Source organism: Manacus candei, unplaced genomic scaffold, assembly GCF_025592945.1.
Source record: "Manacus candei isolate 608988 ecotype Guabito, Panama unplaced genomic scaffold, ASM2559294v1 h1tg000227l, whole genome shotgun sequence".
In the NCBI taxonomy this organism is placed as follows: Eukaryota; Metazoa; Chordata; class Aves; order Passeriformes; family Pipridae; genus Manacus; species Manacus candei.
Window position 1 is genome coordinate 25,581 of NW_026138275.1, and position 17,692 is coordinate 43,272.

At 63.6% G+C, this 17,692-nt stretch overlaps 1 protein-coding gene across 1 annotated transcript in view; it reads right to left on the minus strand.

Annotated features, from left to right (window-relative positions):
• LOC127464462 (maestro heat-like repeat-containing protein family member 1) overlaps positions 1-17,692 on the minus strand; it is a 136,512-nt gene that overhangs the window by 9,178 nt on the left and 109,642 nt on the right. The window contains exons 37-42 of the mRNA XM_051774800.1: positions 15,327-15,441; positions 9,371-9,517; positions 8,262-8,450; positions 6,872-7,024; positions 4,275-4,409; positions 175-277 (exon numbers count right to left, since the gene is read on the minus strand). Coding sequence (XP_051630760.1) covers positions 175-277; positions 4,275-4,409; positions 6,872-7,024; positions 8,262-8,450; positions 9,371-9,517; positions 15,327-15,441 — 842 coding nt within the window. The remainder of the gene's footprint in view (positions 1-174; positions 278-4,274; positions 4,410-6,871; positions 7,025-8,261; positions 8,451-9,370; positions 9,518-15,326; positions 15,442-17,692) is intronic.

Genomic DNA, 17,692 nt, shown 5'->3' on the forward strand with positions numbered 1-17,692 from the left:
AGCCCCCCTTGGACAGATATTTGCCCCCCTTGGGGGTTGGTGGCAGCATTTGGGGACACCACAAGTGTCCGTGTCCCCAGGCTGGGCTGGGTGACTTGGCGGCCTCCAGGGACCCCCCAGGACCCCCCAGGCCAGGGGTCAGGGGTCAGGGGTCAGGGGTCAGGGGGGGCTGACCGATGAACATGGGGGCGGCCGCCCGGATGTCCCCCCAGGGGCTCTTGAAGTAGAAGAGGTTGGTGGAGACGAGGCGGTTCAGCAGCTCGGGGTAGCTCTGCATCTGCGGGGACAGCGGGGGACAGAGGGGACGTCAGGGGACATGGGGGGACAGGGAGGGACAGCGGGGACATGGGGGGACATGAGGGGACATGGGGGGACAGCGGGGACATGGGGGACATCAGGGGACATGGGGGGACATGGGGGGACAGGGAGGGACAGCGGGGACATCAGGGGATGGGAGGGACACACGGGGGACAGCAGGGACAGGAGGGACATGGGGGGACAGGGAGGGACACAGGGGGGACATGAGGGACACACGGGGGACAGGAGGGACATGGGGGGACAGCGGGGAGAGGGAGGGACATGGGGGGCACAGGACATGGGGGGACAGGAAGGACATGGGGGGACATGAGGGGACATGGGGGGACAGGGAGGGACACACGGGGGACATGGGGGACATGGGGGGACAGGAGGGACAGGAGGGGACAGGGAGGGACATGGGGGGACAGGAGGGACATGGGGGGACAGGAGGGGACATGGGGGGACAGGGAGGGACACACGGGGGACATGGGGGACATGGGGGGACAGGAGGGACAGGGAGGGACATGGGGGGACAGGAGGGACAGGGAGGGACATGGGGGGACAGGAGGGACATGGGGGGACAGGAGGGACATGGGGGGACAGGAGGGGACAGGAGGGACAGGAGGGGACAGGAGGGACAGGAAGGACATGGGGGGACAGGAGGGACATGAGGGACAGGGAGGGACATGAGGGGACAGGAGGGACAGGGAGGGACATGGGGGGACAGGGAGGGACATGGGGGGCACAGGACATGGGGGGACATGGGGGGACACACGGGGGACAGCGGGGACGTCAGGGGACATGGGGGGACAGGAGGGGACATCAGGGGACATCAGGGGACAGAGGGGACATGGGGGACAGGAGGGGACAGGGAGGGACATGGGGGGACATACGGGGGACAGCGGGGACAGGAGGGACATGGGGGGACATGGGGGGACATGGGGGGATATGAGGGACATGGGGGCACATGAGGGACATGGGGGGACAGGGAGGGACAGAAGGGACATGGGGGGACAGGAGGGGACAGGAGGGGACAGGAGGGACACACAGGGGACATGGGGGGACGTCAGGGGACATGGGGGGACAGGAGGGGACATCAGGGGACATCAGGGGACAGAGGGGACATGGGGGACAGGAGAGGACAGGGAGGGACATGGGGGGACACACGGGGGACAGCGGGGACAGGAGGGACATGGGGGGACATGGGGGAATATGAGGGACATGGGGGCACATGAGGGACATGGGGGGACAGGGAGGGACAGAAGGGACATGGGGGGACAGGAGGGACATGGGGGGACATGGGGGGACAGGGAGGGACATGGGGGACAGGGAGGGACAGGAGGGACATGGGGGGACAGGGAGGGACAGCGGGGACATCAGGGGACAGGAGTGACATGGGGGGACATGGGGGGACATCAGGGGACATGGGGGGACACACGGGGGACAGCGGGGACGTCAGGGGACAGGAAGGACATGGGGGGACAGGAGGGGACAGGAGGGACAGGGAGGGACATGGGGGGCACAGGACATGGGGGGACAGGAGGGACATGGGGGACAGCGGGGACGTCAGGGGACAGGAGGGACATGGGGGGACATGAGGGGACAGGAGGGACATGGGGGGACAGGAGGGACATGGGGGGACACACGGGGGACAGCGGGGACGTCAGGGGACAGGAAGGACATGGGGGGACATGAGGGGACAGGAGGGGACAGGAAGGACATGGGGGGACATGGGGGGACAGGAGGGACACACAGGGGACAGGAGGGACATGAGGGACATGGGGGGACATGAGGGGACAGGGAGGGACAGCAGGGACATCAGGGGACAAGAGGGACATGGGGGGACAGGGAGGGACATGGGGGGACAAGAGGGACATGGGGGGACAGGGAGGGACACACGGGGGACAGTGGGGACAGACGGGGGACAGGAGGGACATGAGGGACAGGGACGTCTGCTTGCAGACATTGTTGATGAACTCCCCGAAGTGCAGCCCAACCCCATCCCTGACCCCATTCCCACAGCCCCATTCCTGATCCCACAGCCCCCTCCCTGTCCCCACAGCCCCATCCCTGTCCCCACAGCCCCATCCCTGTCCCCACAGCCCCATCCCTGTCCCCATTCCCACAGCCCCATTCCTGATCCCACAGTCCCATCCCTGTCCCCACAGCCCCATCCCTGTCCCCACAGCCCCATCCCTGTCCCCATTCCCACAGCCCTATCCCTGATCCCACAGCCCCATCCCTGATCCCACAGTCCCCTCCCTGTCCCCACAGCCACATTCCTGATCCCACAGCCCCCTCCCTGTCCCCACAGCCCCATCTCTGATCCCACAGCCCCCCGGTGTCCCCACAGCCCTCTCCCTGTCCCCACAGCCCCATCCCTGTCCCCACAGCCCCCTCCCTGTCCCCACAGCCCCATCCCTGATCCCACAGCCCCATCCCTGTCCCCATTCCCACAGCCCCCTCCCTGTCCCCACAGCCCCCTCCCTGTCCCCACAGCCCCATCCCTGATCCCACAGCCCCATCCCTGTCCCCACAGCCCCCTCCCTGTACCCGCAGCCCCATCCCTGTCCCCACAGCCCCCCGGTGCCCCCACAGCCCCCATCCCTGTCCCCAGAGCCCCCCGGTGCCCCCCCTGTCCCTCACGAGGTGCTTGCAGACGTGGTTGAGGAACTCCCCGAAGTGCAGCCCAACCCCATCCCTGACCCCATTCCCACAGCCCCATCCCTGTCCCCACAGCCCCCTCCCTGACCCCACAGCCCCCTCCCTGATCCCACAGCCCCCTCCCTGTCCCCACAGCCCCATCCCTGACCCCACACCACCATCCCTGTCCCCACAGCCCCATCCCTGATCCCACAGCCCCCTCCCTGTCCCCACAGCCCCATCCCTGATCCCACAGCCCCATCCCTGATCCCACAGTCCCATCCCTGTCCCCACAGCCCCCCGGTGTCCCCACAGCCCCCTCCCTGATCCCACAGCCCCCTCCCTGTCCCCACAACCCCATCCCTGTCCCCACAGCCCCCTCCCTGATCCCACAGCCCCCTCCCTGTACCCGCAGCCCCATCCCTGTCCCCACAGCCCCACGGTGTCCCCACAGCCCCCATCCCTGTCCCCACAGCCCCATCCCTGTCCCCACAGCCCCTCCCTGATCCCACAGCCCCATCCCTGATCCCACAGCCCCCTCCCTGTCCCCACAGCCCCATTGCTGATCCCACAGCCCCATCCCTGTCCCCACAGCCCCCTCCCTGTCCCCACAGCCCCCCGGTGTCCCCACAGCCCCCTCCCTGATCCCACAGCCCCATCCCTGTCCCCACAGCCCCCTCCCTGTCCCCACAGCCCCATCCCTGATCCCACAGCCCCCCGGTGTCCCCACAGCCCCCTCCCTGTCCCCACAGCCCCATCCCTGTCCCCACAGCCCCCTCCCTGTCCCCACAGCCCCCTCCCTGTCCCACAGCCCCATCCCTGATCCCACAGCCCCATCCCTGTCCCCACAGCCCCATCCCTGATCCCACAGCCCCCTCCCTGTCCCCACAGCCCCCCGGTGTCCCCCTGTCCCTCACGAGGTGCTTGCAGACGTGGTTGAGGAACTCCCCGAAGTGCAGCCCAACCCCATCCCTGTCCCCATTCCCACAGCCCCATTCCTGACCCCACAGACCCATCCCTGATCCCACAGCCCCATCCCTGTCCCCACAGCCCCATCCCTGTCCCCACAGCCCCATCCCCGATCCCACAGCCCCCTCCCTGTCCCCACAGCCCCATTGCTGATCCCACAGCCCCCCGGTGTCCCCACAGCCCCCTCCCTGTCCCACAGCCCCATCCCTGATCCCACAGCCCCCTCCCTGTCCCCACAGCCCCATCCCTGATCCCACAGCCCCCTCCCTGATCCCACAGCCCCATTGCTGATCCCACAGCCCCCCGGTGTCCCCACAGCCCCCATCCCTGTCCCCAGAGCCCCCCGGTGCCCCCCTGTCCCTCACGAGGTGCTTGCAGACGTGGTTGAGGAACTCCCCGAAGTGCAGCCCCCTGTCCTGGTGCAGGTGGTTCAGGAACATGTCCCGCAGCCCCTCACAGCCCAGGCTGGGCCCGCACATCCGCAGCGCGAACTTGCACGCCTGGGGCACACGGGGCGGGGGGTTTGTGGTGGGTACCGGGGCTGGCACCTCCCCGGGACCCCCACAGGGGCACATGGGGGGGTTTGTGGTGGGTACTGGGGCTGGCACCCCCCCCCCCGGAACCCCACAGGAGCCTAGAGGGGGATGGTAGTGGGTACTGGGGCTGGCATTTCGTTGGGACCCCTTTGTGGTGGGTACTGGGGCTGGCACCTCACTGGGACTCCTTTGTGGTGGGTACCAGGGTTGGCGCCTCACTGGGACTCCTTTGTGGTGGGTACCAGGGCTGGCACCTCCCCAGGACCCCCACAGGAGCCTGGAGAGGGAGGTTGGTGGGTACTGGGGCTGGCACCTCACTGGGACCCCCTTTGTGGTGGGTACTGGGGCTGGCACCTCACTGGGACTCCCTTGTGGTGGGTACTGGGGCTGGCACCTCACTGGGACCCCCACAGGAGCCTGGAGGGGGGTTTGTGGTGGGTACTGGGGCTGGCACCTCACTGGGACTCCTTTGTGGTGGGTACTGGGGCTGGCACCCCCCGAGAACCCCACAGGGACAGGGAGGGGGGGTTTGGTGACCACCTGGGCTGGCACCTCACTGGGACTCCCCTTGTGGTGGGTACCGGGGCTGGCACCTCACTGGGACCCCCACAGGGGCACACGGGGGGGGTGTGGTGGCTACTGGGGCTTGCACCCCCCCCCAAGAACCCCACAGAGACAGCGAGGGGAGGTTTGGTGACCACCAGGGCTGGTACCTCACTGGGACCCCTTTGTGGTGGGTACTGGGGCTGGCACCTCACTGGGACCTCCTTTGTGGTGGGTACTGGGGCTGGCACCTCACTGGGAACCCCACAGGAGCCTGGAGGGAGGGTTGTGGTGCGTACCGGGGCTGGCACCTCCCCCAAGAACCCCACAGGGGCACACAGGGGGGGTTGGTGGTGGGTACTGGGGATGGCACCTCACTGGGACTCCTTTGTGGTGGGTACTGGGGCTGGCACCCCCCCCAAGAACCCCACAGAGACAGGGAGGGGAGGTTTGGTGACCACCAGGGCTGGCACCTCACTGGGACCCCTTTGTGCTGGGTACCGGGGCTGGCACCTCACTGGGACCCCTTTGTGGTGGGTACCGGGGCTGGCACCTCACTGGGACCCCTTTGTGGTGGGTACCGGGGCTGGCACCTCACTGGGACCCCTTTGTGGTGGGTACCGGGGCTGGCACCTCACTGGGACCCCTTTGTGGTGGGTACCAGGGTTGGCACCTCACTGGGACCCCCACAGGGGCAGGGAGGGGTGTTTGTGGTGGGTACTGGGGCTGGCACCTCACTGGGACTCTCTTGTGGTGGGTACTGGGGCTGGCACCTCACTGGGACCCCCACAGGGGCAGAGAGTGGTGTTTGTGGTGGGTACTGGGGCTTGAACCTCACTGGGACCCCCATGGGAGCAGGAAGGGGGGTTTGTGGTGGGTACTGGGGCTGGCACCTCCCCAGGATGCCCCCAGCAGGTCAGGGTCAGGGTCAGGGTCAGGGTCAGGGTCAGGATCAGGATCAGGGTCAGGGTCAGGGTCAGGGTCAGGATCAGGATCAGGGTCAGGATCAGGATCAGGATCAGGGTCAGGGTCAGGGTCAGGATCAGGATCAGGGTCAGGGTCAGGGTCAGGGTCAGGGTCAGGGTCAGGGTCAGGGTCAGGGTAAGGGACAGGATCAGGCTCAGGGTCAGGATCAGGGGGGATCAGGGTCAGGGTCAGGGACAGGTCAGGCACAGGGTCAATATTAGGGTCAGGGTCAGGGTCAGGGTCAGGGTCAGGGTCAGGCTCAGGGTCAAGATCAAGATTAGGATCAGGCTCAGGCTCAGGGTCAGGGTCAGGATCAGGATCAGGTCCAGGGTCAGGGTCAGGGTCAGGGTCAGGATCAGGGTCAGGATCAGGATCAGGGTCAGGGTCAGGCTCAGGGGCAGGTCAGGATCAGGGTCAGGCTCAGGCTCAGGCTCAGGGGCAGGTCAGGATCAGGGTCAGGATCAGGATCAGGATCAGGATCAGGGTCAGGATCAAGGTCAGGATCAGGATCAGGGTCAGGATCAGGATCAGGATCAGGGTCAGGGTCAGGATCAGGGTCAGGATCAAGGTCAGGATCAGGATCAGGGTCAGGATCAGGATCAGGATCAGGTCAGGCACAGGGTCAATATTAGGGTCAGGGTCAGGGTCAGGATCAGGGTCAGGTCAGGCTCAGGGTCAATATTAGGGTCAGGATCAGAGTCAGGATCAGGATCAGGTCAGGCACAGGGTCAATATTAGGGTCAGGGTCAGGGTCAGGATCAGGGTCAGGTCAGGCTCAGGGTCAATATTAGGGTCAGGGTCAGGGTCAGGATCAGGGTCAGGATCAGGGTCAGGATCAGGGTCAGGATCAGGATGCCCCCAGCAGGGTCAGGGTCAGGGTCAGGGTCAGGATCAGGCTCATCTCAGGGGGTTCTCACCTTGACCACGTCGGGCTGGGGGTCCTGCAGGTGCAGCAGGAGGGTGACCAGCCCGTGCAGCACCTGCTCCAGGAACAGCTCCCCCTCGGCCCCCCCGACCCGGGCCAGGCTCCCGAAGAGGGCGATGGACGAGCGGCGCAGCTCGGGCTGCTCCTGCACCCGGGGAGGGCACGGCATGGCATGGCATGGCATGGCATGGCATGGGAATGGCATGGGAATGGCATGGGAATGGCATAGGAATGCCCCACCGACCCCCATCCCGCTGCTCTGGCTGCAGGGAGGGCATCAGGGTGGCACGAGGGGCACTGGCACCCCCTCCCTAATCGGGGCTGGGCCTTGGTACCCCCTCCTCGGGTCCTCAGTACCCCCTTCCCAGCCTGTCCTGGTGCCCAGCACCCCCTCCCCAGATCCCCAGCACCCCCTCCTCGGGTCCTCAGTACCCCCTCCCCAGCCTGCCCTGGTGCCCAGGACCCCCTCTCTGGGTCCCAGCACCCCCTCCCTGGGTTCTCAGCACCCCCTCCCCAGCCTGCCCCAGTCCTTGGCACCCCCTCCTCAGATCCCCAGCACCCCCTCCTCGGGTCCTCAGTACCCCCTTCCCAGCCTGCCCCAATCCTTGGCACCCCCTCCTCGGGTCCTCAGCACCCCCTTCCCAGCCTGTCCTGGTGCCCAGGACCCCCTCCCTGGGTCCCAGCACCCCCTCCCCAGCCTCCCAGACCCCCCCAGGAGCCCCCAAACACCCCCAGGAGCCCTCAGATCCCCCCAGGAACCCCCAAACATCCACCAAGAACCCCCTGACCCCTCCCAGGAGCCCCCAAACACCCCCCAGTAGCCCCCAGCCCCCCCCAGGAGTTCACGCTGTCGAAGAAGGGCCGGATGCGGATGGCGATGTGCAGCAGCACAGAGTGGACGTCCCTCCCCACCAGCAGCCCCCACACCCCCCCCAGTAGCCTCCAAACACCCCCAGTAGCCCTCAAACACCCCCAGTAGCCCCCAAACACCCCCAGTAGCCCCCAGCCCCTCCGTGCCACTCACGCTGTCGAAGAAGGGCCGGATGCGGATGGCGATGTGCAGCAGCACGGAGTGGACGTCCCTCACCCCCAGCAGCCCCCAGACCCCCCCCAGTAGCCTCCAAACACCCCCAGTAGCCCTCAAACACCCCCAGGAGCCCCCAACCCCTCCCAGTAGCCCCCAGGCCCCCCCAGGAGCTCACGCTGTCGAAGAAGGGCCGGATGCGGATGGCGATGTGCAGCAGCACGGAGTGGACGTCCCTCCCCACCAGCACCCCCCAGGAACCCCCAGTAGCCCTCTGACCCCCCCCAGTAGCCCCCAAACACCCCCCAGTAGCCCCCAGTTCCCCCCCAGTAGCCCCCAGCCCCTCCGTGCCACTCACGCTGTCGAAGAAGGGCCGGATGCGGATGGCGATGTGCAGCAGCACGGAGTGGACGTCCCTCTCCTCCAGGTGCTCCAGCAGCTTGGCCAGGCTGGCCATGGCCTCCAGGGCCACCAGGTTGTGGGGGTCGTCCTTGTCGTCCATCCCGCTGACCATGGAGGCCAGGAGGGTGGGGCCGTGCTGCCGGACCTGCGGGGATTCCGGGGATTCGGGGTGAGGGAGCTGGGGGGGGGTTCAGCCCGGAGAAAAGGGGGATCAGAGGAATTCCAGGGGGACAGGAGGGTGGATCCAGGTGGGATCGGGCTCTGCTCCCAGGGAACAGGGACAGGGATCAGGGCAGGAAGGCCATGGAGGGGCTGGAGCGTGTCCAGGGATGGGAACGGGGCTGGGAAGGGGCTGGAGAACTCCTGAGGGAGCTGGGGGGGCTCAACCTGGAGAAAAGGGGGGGATCAGAGGGAATCCAGGGGGACAGGAGGGTGGATCCAGGTGGGATCGGGCTCTGCTCCCAGGGAACAGGGACAGGACGAGGGGAAACGGCCCCAAGCTGGGTCAGGGGAGGTTTATTTGGGATCTTGGGAAAATCCCTGCTGGGAAGGGCTGCCCAGCCCTGGATCCCCATCCCTGGGGGGGGATGGAGCATCCCTGGGGAGGTGGCACTTGGGGACATGGGCAGGGCTGGGTGAATCCAGTGGTCTTAAAGGTCTACTCCAACCTCCACAACTCCATGATTCCGTGATCTGGGGCCTGCTGGGCTGGGAAAACCACTGGAGCAGCAGGAACGAGCTCAGGGGTCTGACCCACCTGTGCCACTGCTGCACCGTGGAATCATGGAATCATGGAATCACCCCCCAGCTGGGATGGAAAGGAACCTTTGGGATCACCCAGCCCCATCCCTGGGACACCTCCCGCTCCCCCTGTTTGCTCCAAGCCCGGCCTGGGACACTCCCAGGGGATGGAGCATCCCCCGGGAATTCCATCCCAGCCCCTCCCCGCCCTCTCCCAGGGGGAAGAATCCTTCCCAACATCCCTCAGGCAGCGGGAAGTCGTTCCCCCTCGTCCTGCCCCTCCCGTTTCCCTCTGAATCTCGGGGCTGGGGGGGTCACCCCCACCTTTTCCGGGGCTCCAGAGGCGATATTCCCGAGCCCCCGCAGCGCCAGCATCCGGACCAGGAGGCAGGAATCCTTCTGGCGCCCCGTCAGCGTGTCCAGCAGGGTCTCCAGCAGGATCAGGTCGTTCACCACGTTGCTGCTGAGGAGCTGAAGGGGGAAAATCTCTCGGAATCAAACGGGGCAGGAGCCCACGAGGAGCTTTGGGGGGACGGTATTCCCGGGAAGAGCCTCGGGATGCCACCTCCCCAGGGATGCTCCATCCCCCCCCCCAGGGATGGGGATCCAGGGCTGGGCAGCCCTTCCCAGCAGGGATTTTTCCCCAAGATCCCGAATAAACCTCCCCTGGCCCAGCTTGGGGCCGTTTCCCCTCGTCCTGTCCCTGTTCCCTGGGAGCAGAGCCCGATCCCACCTGGACCCACCCTCCTGTCCCCCTGGATTCCCTCTGAGCCCCCTTTTCTCCAGGCTGAGCCCCCCCAGCTGCTCCTGGTGCTCCAGACCCTTTCCCAGCTCCGTTCCCTTCCCTGCAAACATTCCAGCCCCTCCAAGTCCTTCTTGTTGGGAGGGTCCCCCCACTACGAGCCCCCCTCATGCCCAACCCACCCCTGCCCGTGTCCCCAAGTGCCCCCTCCCCAGGGATGCTCCATCCCCCCCCAGGGATGGGGATCCAGGGCTGGGCAGCCCTTCCCAGCAGGGATTTTTCCCCAATATCCCAAATAAACCTCCCCTGGCCCAGCTTGGGGCCGTTTCCCCTCGTCCTGTCCCTGTTCTCTGGGAGCAGAGCCCGATCCCACCTGGATCCACCCTCCTGTCCCCCTGGATTCCCTCTGAGCCCCCTTTTCTCCAGGCTGAGCCCCCCCAGCTGCTCCTGGTGCTCCAGACCCTTTCCCAGCTCCGTTCCCTTCCCTGCAAACATTCCAGCCCCTCCAAGTCCTTCTTGTTGGGAGGGTCCCCCCACTACGAGCCCCCCTCATGGCCAGGGCCAGCCCTACCCCTGTCCCCAAGTGCCCCCTCCCCAGGGATGCTCCATCCCCCCCCAGGGATGGGGATCCAGGGCTGGGCAGCCCTTCCCAGCAGGGATTTTTCCCAAGATCCCAAATAAACCTCCCCTGGCCCAGCTTGGGGCCGTTTCCCCTCGTCCTGTCCCTGTTCCCTGGGAGCAGAGCCCGATCCCACCTGGACCCACCCTCCTGTCCCCCTGGATTCCCTCTGAGCCCCCTTTTCTCCAGGTTGAGCCCCCCCCCAACTCCCTCAGGAGTTCTCCAGACCCTTCCCAGCCCCGTTCCCATCCCTGGACACGCTCCAGCCCCTCCATGATCCCTCTTTCCTTCCCAATCCCACCGGGATGGTCACCTCAGGACACCTCTGGGGCATCCACGGCCCCTCATTCCCTCACTCCAGAGAACAAGGATCATCCAGAGGACGAGGCTGGGGAGTCTCAGCCCCAGCACCCCCCAGGGGAAGGGGCTTGGGTGTGGGGAACCTGCAGGGATCCCTCAGGTGTAAACACAGAAAGCTCTGGAAGCCTGGAAATCCAAGCTGGGGAGAAGGGGAAGGCCGGGGGAGCACTGACAGCCAGGAAAAACCCAGGAAAACCACATGGAGAGCAAAATCTTGCCCTGAGGTCACCTGGTAGGTGTGACAGGGGGGATGATGACACTTCCCTGAGCTGTCCCCTCATCCCTGTGGATCAGGAGCCCTGAGCTGTCCCCTCATCCCTGTGGATCAAAGATTCCCTGCTCTGTCCCCTCATCCCTGTGGATCAAAGATTCCCTGAGCTGTCCCTCCATCCCTGTGGATCAAAGATTCCCTGAGCTGTCCCCTCATCCCTGTGGATCAAAGATTCCCTGAGCTGTCCCCTCCATCCCTGTGGATCAAAGATTCCCTGTGCTGTCCCCTCATCCCTGTGGATCAAAGATTCCCTGAGCTCTGTCCCCTCATCCCTGTGGATCAAAGATTCCCTGAGCTCTGTCCCCTCATCCCTGTGGATCAAAGATTCCCTGAGCTCTGTCCCCTCATCCCTGTGGATCAAAGATTCCCTGAGCTCTGTCCCCTCATCCCTGTGGATCAAAGATTCCCTGAGCTGTCCCCTCATCCCTGTGGATCAAAGATTCCCTGAGCTGTCCCCTCATCCCTGTGGATCAAAGATTCCCTGAGCTGTCCCCTCATCCCTGTGGATCAAAGATTCCCTGAGCTCTGTCCCCTCATCCCTGTGGATCAAAGATTCCCTGAGTCATCCCCTCATCCCTGTGGATCAAAGATTCCCTGAGCTCTGTCCCCTCATCCCTGTGGATCAAAGATTCCCTGAGCTGTCCCCTCATCCCTGTGGATCAAAGATTCCCTGTGTTGTCCCCTCATCCCTGTGGATCAAAGATTCCCTGAGCTCTGTCCCCTCATCCCTGTGGATCAAAGATTCCCTGAGCTGTCCCCTCATCCCTGTGGATCAAAGATTCCTTGTGCTGTCCCCTCATCCCTTTGGATCAGAGATTCCCTGAGCTCTGTCCCCTCATCCCTGTGGATCAAAGATTCCCAGCTCTGTCCCCTCATCCCTGTGGATCAAAGATTCCCTGAGCTGTCCCCTCATCCCTGTGGATCAAAGATTCCCTGAGCTCTGTCCCCTCATCCCTGTGGATCAAAGATTCCCTGAGTCATCCCCTCATCCCTGTGGATCAAAGATTCCCTGAGCTCTGTCCCCTCATCCCTGTGGATCAAAGATTCCCTGAGCTGTCCCCTCATCCCTGTGGATCAAAGATTCCCTGTGTTGTCCCCTCATCCCTGTGGATCAAAGATTCCCTGAGCTCTGTCCCCTCATCCCTGTGGATCAAAGATTCCCTGAGCTGTCCCCTCATCCCTGTGGATCAAAGATTCCTTGTGCTGTCCCCTCATCCCTTTGGATCAGAGATTCCCTGAGCTCTGTCCCCTCATCCCTGTGGATCAAAGATTCCCTGTGCTGTCCCCTCATCCCTGTGGATCAAAGATTCCCTGAGCTGTCCCCTCATCCCTGTGGATCAAAGATTCCCTGAGCTGTCCCCTCATCCCTGTGGATCAAAGATTCCCTGTGCTGTCCCCTCATCCCTGTGGATCAAAGATTCCCTGAGCTCTGTCCCCTCATCCCTGTGGATCAAAGATTCCCTGAGCTGTCCCCTCATCCCTGTGGATCAAAGATTCCCTGAGCTGTCCCCTCATCCCTGTGGATCAAAGATTCCCTGAGCTGTCCCCTCATCCCTGTGGATCAAAGATTCCCTGAGCTGTCCCCTCATCCCTGTGGATCAAAGATTCCCTGCTCTGTCCCCTCATCCCTGTGGATCGCGGCAGCCGCTCCAAACCCTTCCTCCTCCTCCTCCCCTCGGGCTCCAGCCCAGGCACAGCCGCTCTCTTTTCTCTCCTCCCCGATCCAGCCGCGCTCCAGGAGCCGCGGCGGATTCCAGGGCCGTGCTCCAGCCGGGAGAAGGGGGTTGGAGAGCTGCTGGAGCATCTGGGAATTCCAGCGGCGGCTCCTGGAGCCCGGCACCGCTGGCACCGCTTTCCTGTAACCGGAGCTGCTCCGGCGGCTGCGAGGGCTGAGCCGGGAGTTGGGTTTCGCTCCCCTTGGATGCGGAGCCGGGGGAAAGAAAAAAAAAATAGGACTTGAGTCATCCCATTCCTGGGGCGCTACGTCAGGCACCGAGCGGGGATGGGGCCGGGACGGGATCGGAGCCCGAGAAGGGGGTCCGGAGGAGCCGAGGGGATGGGACGGGAAGGGATCCGGGATGGATCCGGGGGGACGGACGGCCCGGGATCATAGAATCATAGAATTATAGAATCAGAGGGGTTGGAAAGGACCTCTGAGATCAAGTCCAACCCTTGATCCACCACCACCACAGTTCCCAGCCCGTGGCACTGATGCCACATCCAGTCTGTCCTTAAACACCTCCAGGGACGGAGAATCCACCCCTTCCCTGGGCAGCCCATTCCAAGGGCTGAGCACCCTCTCTGCAAAGAAATTCTTCCTGATATCCAACCTAAACCTCCCCTGGCACAGCTGCAGACCCAGCCCTCTTGTCCTGCTGCTGCTTCCTGGGAGCAGAGCCTGATCCCACCCCTAGCTCAGGAGTCAGGGAGTTGCAGAGAGTGAGGAGGTCTCCCCTGAGCCTCCTCCTCTCCAGGCTGAGCCCCCCCAGCTCCCTCAGCCTCTCCTCACAGCACTTGTGCTCCAGACCCTTCCCCAGCCTCGTTGCCCTTCTCTGGACCTGCTCCAGCCCCTCCATGTCCTTCCTGAGCTGAGGGCCCAGAATGGACACAGCACTCCAGGGGTGGCCTCACCAGCGCTGAGTCCAGGGGCAGAGTCACTGCCCTGGCCCTGTTGGCCACCCTGTTCCTGAGCCAGGCCAGGATCCATTGGCCTTCTTGGCCACCTGGCCTTGGTGTAAAAACCGATGCAATTCCAGGACGACTAAATCAAGCTTCTTTTATCACAACCCGTCCTGGAATCTTTTATGGTCAATGCTCAGAAATCTGTAGAGCCAACCACAGCTTCATACCTATCATAGTAGAATCAGCCCCTCTAACACACCTCGAAAACTGATCTTCACTTCTAACATCCTAATCATTAAGAAGCTATGAACCAGCACTAGCCTTTTAAGCTAGAGAAAGAGGATTATTCACCCTCCTTAATGACATGCCCCAACTAAACCCCGCACCCTGACTCTTTATTATACTAATTTCATGATTCACTCTTTCTCTCATCCTTCAACCTAAGCTCTTACTATTTACTCCAGCTAACTCACCCTCCAATAAAACATTATCCACTATAAAAACCCATTCCGGAGGCTGACCATGAACCTAAGCTTCTTCGATCAATTCATAAGCCCAACACTCCTCGGAATCCCCCTTATCCTCATCTCACTGTTATTCCCAACATTCTCTGGCTCCTGTTCAGCTCCCTGCCCATCCCAAATCCCAGCTCCCTTCCTGCCTGGCTGCTCTCCAGCCCCTCTGGCCCCAGGGGTTGTTGTGGCCAAAGGGCAGGACCCGGCCCTTGGCCTGGTTGAACCTCATCCCCTTGGAACCAGCCCATGGATCCAACCCATCCAGGTCCCTCTGCAGAGCCCTCCTGCCTTCCAGCACATCCACACTCCCCCCAGCTCGGTGTCACCTGCAAATTTGCTGCTGATGGTTCACTCAATCCCCTCATCCAGATCATCAATAAAGACATTAAACAGGACTGGGCCCAACTCTGATCCCTGGGGACACCCCTGGGGATGGATCCCAGCTGGATGCAGCTCCATCCCCACCCCTGATCCCTGGGGACACCCCTGGGGATGGATCCCAGCTGGATGCAGCTCCATCCCCACCCCTGATCCATAAGGACACCCCTGGGGATGGATCCCAGCTGGATGCAGCTCCATCCCCACCCCTGATCCATAAGGACACCCCTGGGGATGGATCCCAGCTGGATGCAGCTCCATCCCCACCCCTGATCCCTGGGGACACCCCTGGGGATGGATCCCAGCTGGATCCAGCTCCATCCCCACCCCTGATCCATAAGGACACCCCTGGGGATGGATCCCAGCTGGATCCAGCTCCATCCCCACCCCTGATCCATAAGGACACCCCTGGGGATGGATCCCAGCTGGATGCAGCTCCATCCCCACCCCTGATCCATAAGGACACCCCTGGGGATGGATCCCAGCTGGATGCAGCTCCATCCCCACCCCTGATCCCTGGGGACACCCCTGGGGATGGATCCCAGCTGGATGCAGCTCCATCCCCACCCCTGATCCATGGGGACACCCCTGGGGATGGATCCCAGCTGGATGCAGCTCCATCCCCACCCCTGATCCCTGGGGACACCCCTGGGGATGGATCCCAGCCGGACCCGGCGCTCGGCCTGCTGGAACCTCATCCCGTTGGAACCAACCCAACTCTCCAACCCATCCAGGTCCCTCCTGCTGAGGGATGACCCCCCTGGTGCCCTCACCTCGGCGAAGAAGGCGGTGGTGGTGACCCTCTGGCTGTCGAAGGCGCTGCCCAGGGCCGGCAGGAGGGTCTTCACGACCGGGGGCAGCCGCGGCCCCGCGTGGCGAGCCATGGCCCTGCCGAGGGAACGGCTCCTGGCACCCGACCCGAGGGTGGCATTGCCAACCCGGGGGGGGGGGGGGACGGGGAGATGGAGAGACCCCCCCGTGCCCAGGGGCTGCTGGGCAGGGCAGACCCAGGATGGGAGAGACGGTGGCAGTGGTTTGGTAATGTCCCCTCCTGCCACCAGGGCAGGACAGCCCCAGCATGGCAACACCGGTGGCACTGGTCTGGCACTGTCCCCTCCTGCCACCAGGGCAGGACAGCCCCAGCATGGCAACACCAGTGGCACTGGCCTGGCACTGTCCCCTCCTGCCACCAGGGCAGGACAGACCCAGTATAGCAACACCGGTGGCACTGGCCTGGCACTGTCACCTCTGGCCACCAGGGCAGGACAACCCCAAAATGGGAAAGGTGGTGGCACTGGTCTGGCATTGTCACCTCCTGCCACCAGGGCAGGACAGACCCAGCATGGCAAAGGTGGTGGCACTGGCCTGGCACTGTCACCTCTGGCCACAAGGGCAGGACAACCCCAAAATGGGAAAGGTGGTGGCACTGGTCTGGCATTGTCACCTCCTGCCACCAGGGCAGGAAAACCCCAGGATGGTAACACCAGTGGCACTGGCCTGGCACTGTCACCTCCAGCCTGGCATCCTCTGGGAATGACGGGCTGGGATACCCAGGGAACCACCTGAGAAGGGGGAACTTTGCCATGGGAGGATTTTTGGTGCCCAACGGGTTGTGGGGAGAAGGGAACAGGGGTCTGGGGCACGAGGGGAGCACAGGGAAAGGGACACGGCTGGGGATGGCACCGTGAGGGCACGGCGGGGGAACGGGGGGCACAGGGAGGGACTGGTGACATTGGGGACCCCAAAACGGGACTGGGGACACCCCACAGTGGGACTGATGGCACTGGGGACCCCATAAAGGGACTGATGGCACTGAGGATCCCATACTGGGACTGATGGCACTGGGGACCCCATAATGGGACTGATGGCACTGGGGACCCCATAATGGGACTGGGGGCACCCCACAGTGGGACTGATGGCACTGGGAATCCCATAATGGACTGATGGCACTGGGGACCCCATAATGGGACTGGGGACATCCCACAGTGGGACTGATGGCACTGGGGATCCCATAATGGGACTGATGGCACTGGAGATCCCATAAAGGGACTGATGGCACTGGGGACCCCATAAAGGGACTGGGGGCACCCCACAGTGGGACTGATGGCACTGGGGACCCCATAATGGGACTGATGGCACTGGGGATCCCATAATGGGACTGATGGCACTGGGGACCCCATAGTGGGACTGATGGCACTGGGGACCCCATAAAGGGACTGGGGGCACCCCACAGTGGGACTGATGGCACTGGGGACCCCATAATGGGACTGATGGCACTGGGGACCCCATAAAGGGACTGATGGTACTGGGGATCCCATAATGGGACTGATGGCACTGGGGACCCCACACTGGGACTGATGGCACTGGGGACCCCATAATGGGACTGATGGCACTGGGGACCCCATAAAGGGACTGATGGTACTGGGGATCCCATAATGGGACTGATGGCACTGGGGACCCCATAATGGGACTGATGGCACTGGGGACCCCATAAAGGGACTGGGGGCACCCCATAGTGGGACTGATGGCACTGGGGACCCCATAATGGGACTGATGGCACTGGGGACCCCATAAAGGGACTGATGGTACTGGGGATCCCATAATGGGACTGATGGCACTGGGGACCCCATAATGGGACTGATGGCACTGGGGACCCCATAAAGGGACTGGGGGCACCCCATAGTGGGACTGATGGCACTGGGGACCCCACACTGGGACTGATGGCACTGGGGACCCCATAATGGGACTGATGGCACTGGGGACACCATAAAGGGACTGATGGCACTGGGGATCCCATAATGGGACTGATGGCACTGGGGATCCCATAATGGGACTGATGGCACTGGGGATCCCATAAAGGGACTGATGGCACTGGGGACCCCATAATGGGACTGATGACACTGGGGACCCCATAATGGGACTGATGGCACTTGGGACCCCATAAAGGGACTGATGGCACTGGGGACCCCATAATGGGACTGATGACACTGGGGACCCCATAATGGGACTGATGGCACTGGGGACCCACAGTGGGACTGATGGCACTGGGGATCCCATAATGGGACTGATGGCACTGGGGACCCACAGTGGGACTGATGGCACTGGGGACCCCATAAAGGGACTGATGGCACTGGGGATC